The sequence below is a fragment of the Lonchura striata genome, chromosome 12 (assembly GCF_046129695.1).
Source record: "Lonchura striata isolate bLonStr1 chromosome 12, bLonStr1.mat, whole genome shotgun sequence".
In the NCBI taxonomy this organism is placed as follows: domain Eukaryota; kingdom Metazoa; phylum Chordata; class Aves; order Passeriformes; family Estrildidae; genus Lonchura; species Lonchura striata.
In genome coordinates, this window is record NC_134614.1 from 12,512,892 (window position 1) to 12,525,365 (window position 12,474).

Genomic DNA, 12,474 nt, shown 5'->3' on the forward strand with positions numbered 1-12,474 from the left:
ATGCTCTCTGCTGTGAATCCCACAAAACCATGTCCCAGCCCTCCATGGAGGAGCATCATTTTGCATTAAGATGTCTCTCCGTCAGTTAGAAGCTCAGCATCTCTGCAAGATGAACCTTTCTTCTCCCCCAGGGTTTGAGTGCTGAGCAGGACTCCATTTGGTATGGGATATCCCTTGAGTCAGTGCTGCTGTGGCTGCATCTCCTCCTAATTTCTTGTGCATCCCCAGCCAACTCGCTGGTGGGGTGGGAGACAGAAAATGCCTTGACTCTGTGTAAGTGCTGCACAGCAGCACCAGAAACATCCTTGTGTTTTCAACACAGTGTTCAGCATAAATCCAAGACACAGCTCCATGCAACTACTGTGAAGAAAATTCACTCTATCCCACCCAAACCCAGCACACTGCTCGGGACCAGCAGCCACTGGCAGCACTCCTGAGGCTGCCCTCTGGCCACATCTCTTATTTTCAGGTGCTGGATAAAAGGCTATACCAAATATTGCAAGTAAGGACAAATATTTCTAGTAAAAATTAGTTGTAATTATATATCTTTCATGACTGAATGTGTCCATTATTGCTTTTCTGGAGGGTGATTTCTTTCCCTGTTCACTGCTCCTTTCTGGAAGCCAAGAGATATAAAGTACTTACATAGAAGCAAGATGTGAGGCCAGAGACTCAGACTGATTTCAGTCTTTACATGAACCATCACTGATGTCAGCTAGAAAGTGGCATTTCTATAAAAATCCCAATGTAAATATTTGTTCTTAGGGTTTTTCCTTTGTGTTGACTGCAGTGTGAGGGGGCATACAAAATGCTGTATCATTTCTACTTTAATTGCTACTAAAAGTTGGAGGATTTGTTGTCCGCTTTGCACACAACCTCCTGAGATAATTTTCTCTTAATTTAGTTTCTTTCCTCAAATTCTTCTCCCTGAACAGTGGGTTTCACAAATGCCAAACTGTTTCCCTCCCCACAAAGCCTCTCTCACTCACCTGCCCTTTCAGCAGGCAACCTGGGGTGCATTGATGAAGGGAGATGAATATTTGTCTCTACTAACAGTTGGATTATTCCCACTCCCCAGATGCCATCTGTGTGGCAGGGTTTGGTTTGCACTAAATGCTGCCTGTGGGCTGAGCTAGGAAAACAGATTGCTGCACCATTACATTAAATAATCATCATTAAAATCTGGTTCATCAGAGGACTTTAGACTGCCATGGAGATTTTTTTTCGAGGGGGGTGCAGTTCACTTCTACGCCAGGATGCTGAAATCAGATTTTGATGTGAATTTTTTGACACTCTGTTGGCAGCAGTGTCACCTGGGATCCCTAGGACGTCTCACCTGAGGTCTGCAGGTGGGCAGGGGTGAGAACCATCATCTTCTTGCTGCTCTGAGCTGGGCAGTGCACAAAAGGGGCCCTCACTGCTTGTCTCTGTCTTTTCTTTCTGTCTTTCCCATATCCTAGATGCTGTGACCAATTTAAACCCCGCACTGAGAAATCTCTAAATTCAGCAATATTTTGCATTGCAAGCCACCAGGTACAACATCATACCCACTGGCTGCAGCTCTGAATCATTAACACGTACACACAGACACACACATAATGCAAAAAGGTCTTTTTTAATCCTTCTGCCCCAACAGAGGAATGGCAAAGCTCCAGAGCCCATGGGAACTCCCTGCCCTTCAGGTGTTGCATGTAAAGCACACAGAAATATTGTAGCCCTGCAGTAGCTCCTTACATTTGTGACAAAAAGTACAATATGCTGCTTCTAGCTAATTTATTTCTGTATACAATGAAGAAAAAGCAGCGTTAAGTCTTAATTTGCCTTCTCACACAAAATATTAGAACTTTAACAAAATATTTGTGGTTTTTTACCCACTAAATATTGCACTTGCTGTGAGCATTTCTATACCAGTCTTCTACGAGATCTGTTGGCATCTGTGTATCTCTATGCCAGGTAGGAGGACCTGACACGCTCATGATCTGGTTGAGCGGCTCTTCTTGGTCTCCTCTTCCTTGAAAACTTTGATCTCAGCCAGTTGAAAAAGCCACCTTTTGCTTTTAACTCAAATTCTATTGGGAAATGGTCGCTCACTCCCAGCGCCTGCAAGACAACAGCACAGAGGGTTGGGAGCCACCTGTGTTCTGTGCAAGCCCTGCCTGGATGTGCAGTGCCTGGATGTGGGGAGGTGGCACATGAGCACTGGATTGCAGTTTGGGAGTGATGGTCACAGTGAGCTGCTTTTACAGCCAGGTCTGTTCAGCACTGCTGGCTCTGTGCCCCCGTGTCAGCCCTTCCCTGCTGCTGCAGAGCCTGTGCTGTGCCTACCTGCTCCTCGGTCATCTGAAATTCCTCCTGGAAATCAAAGATGTTCACAGAGTGTGGCACCACAGCCTGGATGAGCTTCTGTCCCCTGACCACAATCCTGCAAGGAGCAAGGGAATGGGGTGCTGTGATGGGGTGCGTGACCCGTGGCGGCCTCGCTGCACTGAGCTGGTGGCAGAGTGGCCCTGATGAAGTCACAGCTGTGTGTGGTTTGTCCTCACCCATGGACCGCCCGCCCAGCGATGTCAGATCCTTTAGGTGCCTCCTTGGCAGCGAGGCACATAAATATCTTGGTGTGCACTGGCCTCAGAAACCAACATTAAATGACTTCTGTCTAAACCCACCAACAATGCTGCAAATTTCAACGCCCTGCTTTGGATACAAAGATCACAGGATTTTGACTGAGGTATTAATGAGGGCCTGCTCAGACCCAGAAACTCATCCTTCAAGAGGACTCTGGGCTCTAACAGCAGATGTACTCTTGTCCCTGCCAAGGGAGCTGCAGTGGCAGCAGGATTGCCACATGTCCAGGGTAAGGTGAGGTGTCCCCTCTCCACGCAGAGCCTCACTGTGCATTTGTCAATCCAAATTACAAACATAAGAGCAAAAGCCGTGGTGCAAAGCTGGCGTGGAGAAGGCAGCAACACCTCTTGCCAGCTGTCTGCAGGGCTCCCTGCAGATGAGAAGTGCTGCTGGCTGTCCTGTCATCATCTGTCCCCACCTGAGCCACAGCGATGGCTGGTTCTGTGTAAATCCTACCCAGCCCACTCTGCAAAGGGCTTTGTGCTCCTGACTGGAAGCATTTGGATCACATTTCCCCTGGACACTGTTTTGTCTTTGATGGACTCATGTTCATTTGTTTCCTCTGTTGGTCACTGACACCTCCTGATACAATTTTTCTCTCAGTGAGTCATAACCAGTGGGTGGTTTGGCAGTGAGCCCTTTACCTGTCATATGGGCATCTGGTGGTGTTCTTCACTGTTGTGTCATTTTTGTCACCAATTAGCCAGAGGAATTCGGAGTAAGTCCTCAGACGGATGTTCTTCCACTGCTTTTTGGGAACATAGCTGCACCCAGCATTGAAATCCCCCATGAAGATGAAGTTCTGGAAGGTAAAAGGATTTCCAAATGTAATAATGAGGACAGTTTTTCAAAAGAAGACCACTGAGGATTTTTATGGTCCATGGATGCAGTGGGGCTTCTCCTTTCTGCTGGTCACATCAGGGCACGCTGGTGATAATTTTATTAGGTGATGAAATTTACTGTATAAAATGTGGAGAGCTCAATGAAAATACACCAAAGAGATATTTAAAACCTGGGGCACATTGTCAATAGGTTTAAGGTTTTCAGCTCTGAATAGTGAATAACGTGGCCAGTGACTCAGTACCAAAGCTCAATTGGTGACACAGATGTGGCAACCAACCTCGATTTTCCAGCGCTGTTTGACATCTAAATACACATCATAGAGCTCATCAATCTCCCGCACTGCTGTGTCTGGTGTGGTGTGCAGAGGGATAAAAGCAAACTCACTGACAGCTTTAAAACAAGGCAGAAGAACAAGAAAAATATAATGGTTAAACAGAGAATGAGTCACAAAGGAACAGAGACTGATTTGTAAGCAAGGGCTTTTTCTGAGGGAGAAACAGCTTCTGCTCTGACTGTAGGCCAGGGTGATCTCTGTGGTTGCACAGTGAGCCCCTCCAGGTGCCCAGCCAGGCCTGAGGAGCTGTGCCAGTGCAGGCAAACCCCGACCCAGCACCCAGGCAGGAACTGCTCCCAGGCTATGCCAGCAGCATGGAATGCATCCACCAACCCACTGCCCATGGCAGCAGCAGAGGCTTTCCCAGCAGGGCATGTGCAGGGCTGTGGGATTTCCCAGAGGCAGCAGCCCTGGAGGGAAGATGCTGCTCTTGGGAGGAAAAGCAGTGTGGGGTCTGGATTAAGCCCCTGGAGCCTCCCCTCTGACGTGCAGCTGCTGTGCTGGCTCCCAGCGGAACAATGACTTCTTTCTGAAACACCTCACCGGTTTTGGGAGACTGAAACCAGATGATGAAGGGTTCTCTGGAGAAGACATCCTCATCCCCAGGCTGGGTGTCAGGGTACTGGTAGGTTTGTTTCACCAATACCTGATCTTGCCTGCAGCAGAATGAACAGGATAGGGGATGTCACACTCGTGGCTCACTGAGACGTGTCTAACACTGACTCCGTGCTCTGACCTGGGCCCTGGCCATAGTCTGGGATGGATACAGACACACAGGTGTCTGTGCTGGGATGATCCCCACATCCAGGCACAGCCCAGCTCACCTGCACAGCCTGCACCTCTGGCTCCCTCACAGCAAAGCCACCACCATGTCCAGCCCAGAGAGCAGGGGCTGTGCCCCAGAGAGCAGGGGGAGGGGCTGGCTTTTGGCAAAGGGGCTCACCCACCTGTAGATGAAGGCATACTGCTCCTTGTAGTTGTTCCTTCCCAGCCTCTTGCTGGCCACACACCTGTACTCCTCCTTTGGTCTCTTCAGCTGACTGGAAGGAAAGGGATGTTCCTGAGTTAATTTCTGCACTCACAAGGGGCTGAGAGAGAGATAATTTTGCCTGTGCCCAGGGGTTTTGGCATTGCCTGCCTGACCTCAGAAGCAGGTGGGTACAGACACTAAACCCTTCTCAGGATCTGGATCCGTGCTCCATCACTTGCTATTCGCTCCACCCTCTCCCTGCTCTTGCAGCCTCTGTTTCTCTTTCAGCTTGTTATCATGTCCAGCCAGCTGAACACTGCTATTTCCTCTGGATGTCTGGATTGTCCAGGCAAGCAATCCCTAATCTAAAGCAGTTCCAAGTGCTGCAGGAAGGTGGCTGTCCTGCTGCAGCCTGATGCCAGCCCGGTGAGGGCATTTCCCCTTATTCTTTTTCTCCTTCGGGAGCTTCTCTGTAGCAAATTGAATTTAACTTGGTTATACTGATTTAAAAAATGTGTTCTACAGTGGTCTGGAGCTGCCTTTGCTCCTGTCCCTCAGTGAGACTGCCAGAGTTTGGTCCTTCTTGGCGCTGGGACATCCTTAGATTTTGCCCCAGTAAAGTGGCACTGGGCAGAGCACAGGCTCTTGCCCAGCCGCGTTCCCATCTGTCCATTTGCCCATGGCCACCCTTACCTGGTGAGCTTCTCCACCAGGAGAGGACAAACACGGTTCTTGCTGTCCTTTATTTCCATCAGCAGCATGATGTCACAGCGGGAAACGATCTGCAAGGGGAAGGAGTAGGAGGAAGTTGGCGCCCGCCTGGGCTTAGAGGATTAGGAAGGGGTTAGAAAGAAGTGGTCACGGGCATGGGGGAAATCCTTAGAGAAAGAAGTGGCATGCAGCCCGGGATCGTGGGAGGGGAGCAGGGGCCGGAACGAAGCTTTTCCTCTTTCAGAGCTGCTGCACACCCCAGCAGGAACTGGAAGAGGGAACCCCGGGAGCAGCGGAGTTTCAAATTTAGCGAAAAGCTTCAGCACCTGACCCTGAGGAGGAAGTGTGGAGGGGAAGGGGCAGCAAAAGCCGCTCCCGTGAGCCCGATTCCAGCAGCACCACCCGTGCCGGGGGCTGCCTCTGCCCCGGCCGCGCCTGCCCCACGGTGAGCGTTCACCGGTCCCGGGTTGTTCCAGACTCCTCTGAAACAGCCCCTGGAGCCCAAAGAAACTCCCTGCCTCAGCATGGGGCACTGCACACCTCAGAGGGACTGAAGGCTCAGCTCCCACAGCTGCTGTTGGGATTCCCCGTGGGAAAGTCCAGCTCACCCAAAGCCCAACATTCTCAAAGGCTTCCCTCTGCCCCTGGTTTCATTTTTCTTTAAACCTTGCGGGTGATTTTTGCAAAGAAAAAAAAAAAAACAACAACCTCTTTGTGCCCTGAAACTTATCCACAATTAGTACATATATTTATATATATAAATATATATTTAGTATGTATTGCCCACAGTGATGACAGTACAGGAAGAACGGTCTGGGAATGCAAACCACTCTTCTCTGCCAGTTTGCAATAAAGGGAATACAACCCAATGATATGGTGCCATTCCTCGTTGGTGCCATTCTGCACACACAGCCACCTCACTAATGCCAAGCCCCTCGTCCTCCTCACTGTAGCATCTGGGAGGGCAAAACCACAAGTCTTTTTAAAACCAGGTTTATCTTCAGCTTTTGCAGAGGCAGCCTGATGATGAGGGTTTGCTTACAGAAATTGTTTTTTCAAATTTCTACCAGACTCTAATTTGACAGATACTATTTGCTGTCCTGAAAATAGGTCTAATTAGACCAGAATATTTGAGAATAATTAGCACATAAAGAAGGTAAATAATGTATCACAAAACAAAGTATTGTGGATTCAAAGTGAAAATTATTTTTACTGTACATTGAGGTTTTCCTCCTTTTGTAACTCAATTTCCAAAGGAAAAAGCAATTTTTTTTTGTGCTATAGTACTATGAAATCTAAAATAACAACATGCATTCTGTTCAACCACAGGCTGATTTTTACTTTAAGAGTACAATATTTTTAAAATAATTAGCTCCTTTTTTTGCTTGATATTTAACTGTGAAAGAAAACAAAGTGCAAGATGGTGCATCTAAGAAATGCTAGAAAGCTCAGTGTCTGTCTCACCCAGGCAAACAAACATACCTTTACCACAGCATCGATGACTTCAGGTCTGGCTATTTTAGTTTCTCCAAACGACCTCACATTGAAGGAGCAGATTTTTAGGCTCAGAGATGGGTTGAAATGGAAGAGTGACAGTAAGAAGAAGAGCAGCATCTTCACGGACCTGGGCAAAATGAGTTGTGCGAGCGTGCCTATAAAGAAATGTGTGTGTGTGTGTTTGTGCATCCGTCCCTCTATGGCTGGGAGGTGAAACCGAGCAGTCAGCTGTGTCAATCATGAACAGGAATCACCATTTCCTCCTTTCCCTCACTTTCATCTCCCAGCACAAAGCAGCATGGAAACTTTGAACTTGTGCCTGAAGGGAACGCAGGCTCTTCTGAGCCAACCTCAGAATCCTGGCAGAGCAACAGCTCCAGCAGAACTCACTATCCCTCCCCACAGGGAGACACCAGCTGTGGGATGCTTGCCATGAGTGGGCGCCAGCTGGGACCACTCTACACCAGGACCAGGCTCCATTCCAGGACAGCGGTCAAGACCAGGAGATGGATGAGGTGGATGGTGAAAGGGTCTGGGAAGCAGCAGGGGGGAAGATGGGATTTCTGGAGGGCACCAGAAACCCATTGGAAGGATCTGCCAGGCAGCCATGGTAAGATAGATGATGTCCCAGCACTGCCCCTCAAACTCCTGGCCAAGTGTCCCCAGCACAGGAGTCTTGGTTTGTGCATGTGAGTCTGGCTGGTGCTGCGTGGTGGAAGGGGACACACGAGTTTGGCTAAACAACACCTGAGTGAGGATGCTGCAGGTGGGATGGCTTGGTCCCCTGAGGTGGCTTTTGCAGGGAAATCACCCCCTACCCTCTTAATCCTCCACCACGTGTCAGCCCTCAGCCAGAGACATGTTTGTTGGCCCTCAGTCAAGTTATAAAGGCAGGAGATGTATCAAGGGTTCAAGCTGAGTGACATCTTTAAGTGTCTTGAATTTTTCTCCCTGTGCTTACAGGGTGCTTTCATATCCTCCTTCCTTTCTCTAGGAACACCCAGCCTGCCTGCACCCTGCTGCCTCTAGATCCAGAGGCACCAGGATGTGGCTGCCAACACTGGATCTACTGAACAGGCTCAGATGGAGACAGCACAAAGCACAGCACGTGGAAGGGCTCCCAAAGACATGGCACAGCTGAAAGCAGTGGGATAGGCTTGCTGAGGAGGCAAGTTCTCCAGAGAATGTGCTGCAGGTGTTGGAATAGGCACCACAAATCCCTTTTGGCATTATTGGAGCTTGGAGCACTGGCTGCCAGTAAGGGATGTGTCACCACATTACTCCAGTGTTTGCCAACCAACAGAGCTACCTGGGGAGTGGGCAGGCCATCCTCCAAAATAACAGGGATTACATCCTTCCTCTACTCTGGGTCTCCAGTGAGCTGTCCCCAGGCAGGACAGGGTCTGTAAGAAACTAATAAAGAGAGAGGGGAGGGAAAGTGACAGTCTTGGAGGGGTGTAAATCTCCAGCTTAACCTTGCTGAAAGCTCAGCCTGAGCCAAGCATTTGCGACAGCAGCTGCAGCTTCAGGGTCAGAGTCATCAAAACCCAGAGCTCTCCCCAAAATCAGGCTTGTTTTGGCTACCCTGGCATCAAAGAGCAAGTGTTTTTTTGTGGTGCCCATGAAGGCTTTGACCCTGAACCATGGCTGTCAGCACTGTGTTTATCTTCAGGGCTCCTGGCATATCAGTTACCCCTTTTTCCTCCACCCCAAGCATTATCAGGGGGACAAACAGCAGCCAGTCGACCTGTGGGGGGTGACACAGGGAGCTCATGTTCCTTCCTGCAGCACTTTACTCCCTGTTTACTGCACTATCTATGCATGTCCTCTTTGCTCCTTATCAGATATAAAACATGCTTGATGTGGGTGCATGAGCACCGACAGTTCAGGGCTGCCCTGCTCTTGCACAAGAAGCTGCTGGTGAAACCCACAGTCTGGGATTCTTGTCCCCACTTGGAACGACGGCAGGTGAGAGGCAGCCTCTCCAGCTGAGCAGCACCTGTGGAACATTCATTAATGAAGCCTCTCCCTGGTGCCAGGACACTGGAGCAGCTAAGGAGGCTGAGGGCAGGGCAGGAGCCCATTTGGGCAAGAGCCCCGAGCAGGGAGGAGCTGCTGCCAGGGCCCTTTGGTGCAGCCTGTCCCGGCTGCGTGGGGGCTGTGGCTGCTGTGTCACTCCCCCTGGAGCAGCAGCTCTTCCACCTTCTTCCCACTGCCCAGAAGGTGCTGTGGGACGGCTGGGGTGAGATGTGTCCCTGTATCACAAGCCTGCCTAGAGTCCCCCCAGGACAGCAGGGTGGGAGGGTCCTGCGGCCATGTGGGAGTTTCTCCTCTCCCCTCAGGCACAGCTGCTTCCTTTTGGTCGCAGCCCTGGCTGCCTGTAGGGAACACACAGAATTGTTGTTGGCAGAGATGGACTGAGAGGATCTCTGAGGTTTCCTGTGCCTCCCTGCAGGGCTGGAGGGAGACACCGCAGGGTCAGCCCACATCCCCTTCTGCCCTGGCAGAGGAAGCCTGTTCTGGGCTGGAAGGGCAGCAATGACTCACGGGCTGCTCCACGGTGGGGGAGCACCCATGGGGTGCTTGGGGCTTGGCTGAAGCTTCATTCCTTCTCTGTAGGAAAGATGTGGTGGCTGTGTGCTGCTCAGGGGGTTGGCACTGCTGGGGACACCAGTGCTGCTGTGGCTTTTCAGTGAAGGCTGCAAAGACTGGCCTGGTCTGCCTGAGCCCCAGTCTGTCGGGGTGTCCTGCTGCCCCATTTGACATCCCCAGAGAGGAGATTGCCTACAGGGAACCAGGGGCAGCACGTGCAGAGGTGATGCTGGGTGTGAGTGGCCCTGTGGGGACCAACACCCCCAGGCTGATGCTCCCCAGGAGCCACCACAGCTCTGTTTTCTGGACAAGGGGCCTCCACTTCCATGTAGCAGGCTTTAAAGTGTTGCACGTCTCTTAATTTTTACAATTTTTACACAAATTGCTTCTCTGACAACATCTGCAATGATGGGGGGAGGCCCAGAAAGGGCCAGCCCCAAAGATGCCAGCACCATAAAATTGGGTTCCTTTGGGCAAATGAAATGACCTTTGGGCTCTTGGTGACCTCATCACAACCATCAGGCAGAGTATTTTATCACAGTCTCCTGGATTTCCAAGTTAATAAGTAGCAAAGCACTTGAGCCATTTTGGATTGCTAAAGTTCATAGCTGTGCTGCAGGCCGTATATGGTCATTTGGGAAGAGGTTTCAGTGCCAATATAATGGCAATATTGTCCTGCTGTGACCCTCAGGCATTTCAGTGCAATGCAGGGTAAAAGTATTTGTTGTGCAAAATACGTGGAATGTTTTGAATAAAATCTTTGATATCCAATTTTTTATTTGTAATTATTTTATAAATAAAAAAATAAAAAATAATAAATATTTTTATTTATAATTAAGTGTTCTACTTAATTACTGTCAAGGCAAAATTCCTTTGCTGGTCCAGGACTCTGATAGGGTTTTCTTTTTCAACTTAATATGTCACTATTGTTCAGTTAGTGGTTTGAAGCATGACAGCCTGCCCACTACAAGGCAGCCCAAGGAAAAATGCCTCATGATGTTTCCAGTTTCTTGAAGGACACTGCTTAGCTGTGTTGGAGGAGGCAATCTCAAATACAGGCTTTCATGCATGACAACAAGATGAGACTTTGAAGTTAATCCTCTATAAAGGCATTGCAGCCACCACATAAGGTTTTGTGCCAATACATACACCCATCTTGTTAGCAATTAAAGATGTAATTAAAATGCACATAATATATGCATTAACTTTGAGTAGAGTTAATAAAGCATTTTTAAAGCTGTTATTAGGCAAGCAGGTGTTGCTTTATAATGTTTTAAATGGCAGGAGCATTGTTGCTGTGTTTGTCCCAGGTTGTGCAATGAAGCCCCTGAAGAGTGGCAGGGTGGCTGCTCAGGGTGGTGCACAGAGGAGTTTTTTACCCCTGTGCTCACCCAGAGCTGCAGTTTGCAACCGAGGCGAGCTGCGATCTTATCCCTGTCCTGAGGGATGAAATTCTGTAGCTCTGTTATTAAAGTGGCACTGCTCAGGGCATGGCCAGGCTTTCCTCGACAGCAGCTCCCACGGCGGGCTCTGGCACTCTCCATGCCCACGGTGCCCCGGGCATTGCTCATGGGTCATGCCACAGGGCCACCACTGTGCCAGTGCAAATGGAGGGGGACAAGGCACCGTGGGAAGATGATTCAGCCCACCAAGGCAGCGTGCAGACACTTGTTGTGATTGCAAACAGCCTCACCATGTGCCCTGGGGATTCCTCACCCAGCAGTAGAAAATAACAAGGAAACCTTTCACCTAGTGGAGCAATGCTGCTTCTTGGCTTGCTGAGGAAGAAGTCTGAGCTCTCCACAGCCATCCTGGACTGCATCCAGCCACAGCTCCCACCTTCCGATGGAAAACAAGACTGTTTACATAGAAGTCTCGTGTCCTGGTTTCTGGGACCATGCAACAGCTCTTTCTGATTATTTTTAATGGGTTTTTATTATGTGGTTGCTCTGTTTCAGAGGTACATTTCATTTCTCACTGGATCATAAGTCATTGCTGTGGTCATTGTGTGTCCTGCTCACAGGATCAAAGCCGTGCCCGTGGGAAGCCCAACTCCTGACACTGGCATTAGGAATGGGTGATTTTCAGCTAAGGGCCAGCATAGCTGGTGCTGGGCTCCAAAGTGCCAGCAGCCTCAGAGGGTGACCAAGGGCTGACTCAGCCCTTGCCAGCTGCCACAGCTGTGCAAAGAGTTGTCTGTGGGCTGAGAAAAGAAATAAAACTCATGGGGCAGGTCAGTGCAGGCACTGGCTTTTAATTTGGGCTTGCCACATTGCAGCCATCTCAAACTTGGCCTTGCAGGGTCCTAAGGAGGTGCCCACAGAACTGCTGGGGTTTCCTCTGGAGCCTGAGGCTCATCTGCTCTCTGGGGGCACAGGGAGCCCAGCCGTGCCCTGCACTGTCTCCTGTTCCCCCTGTGCCATCTCCAGTGCCCAAGATCTCCTTTGCTGTGCTGGGACAGAGGAGCAGCCTCAGCCCCTGCCTGCAAGGTGATCAGGGCTCTGCAGGCTGCCTCCCTCAGCAGGGCTGGGACCTGTTGAAGCTGTGGCCTTGTCCTGGCACTGGCTGGATCAGAGGAGCCCATCACCACCAGAGGAGACTCAACTCTTCCCTGTGGCTGCACACTGAGCTTGCAGGACTGGGTTCCCTGCTTAGCCCGTGCCATGTTTCGACACAAAACCACCACAGGCCTCTGCTTCAGCTTCTCTATTTTAAGCACCATCCTTTGCTATGACTGTGTGCAGGGGCATTCCCCACCAGGTGGCCTGGAATAACCATCGGGTGTGTAATCCAAGCTCTGTTCTGAGTCAGCACTGCCCTGCAGGTGTCCCGCGGGAGCCTGGGGCCCTGCAGGAGAAAGCTGAACAAACAACTCTGCCTGCAAACTGTGTTTGGAGGCTTG

The 12,474-nt window shown here is 50.1% G+C and overlaps 1 protein-coding gene across 1 annotated transcript; it reads right to left on the reverse strand.

Moving 5' to 3' along the window:
• Window positions 1-1,944: 1,944 nt before the first annotated feature.
• On the reverse strand, window positions 1,945-7,268 carry DNASE1L3 (deoxyribonuclease 1L3). The gene is made up of 8 exons (XM_021530618.2): window positions 6,966-7,268; window positions 5,466-5,554; window positions 4,750-4,842; window positions 4,346-4,458; window positions 3,746-3,858; window positions 3,270-3,427; window positions 2,326-2,422; window positions 1,945-2,100 (listed from the first exon to the last, which is right to left on the reverse strand). Exons 1-8 carry the CDS (start codon window positions 7,167-7,169, stop codon window positions 1,945-1,947), a joined length of 1,023 nt encoding a protein of 340 aa, XP_021386293.2. The 5' UTR covers window positions 7,170-7,268.
• Window positions 7,269-12,474: the final 5,206 nt, after the last annotated feature.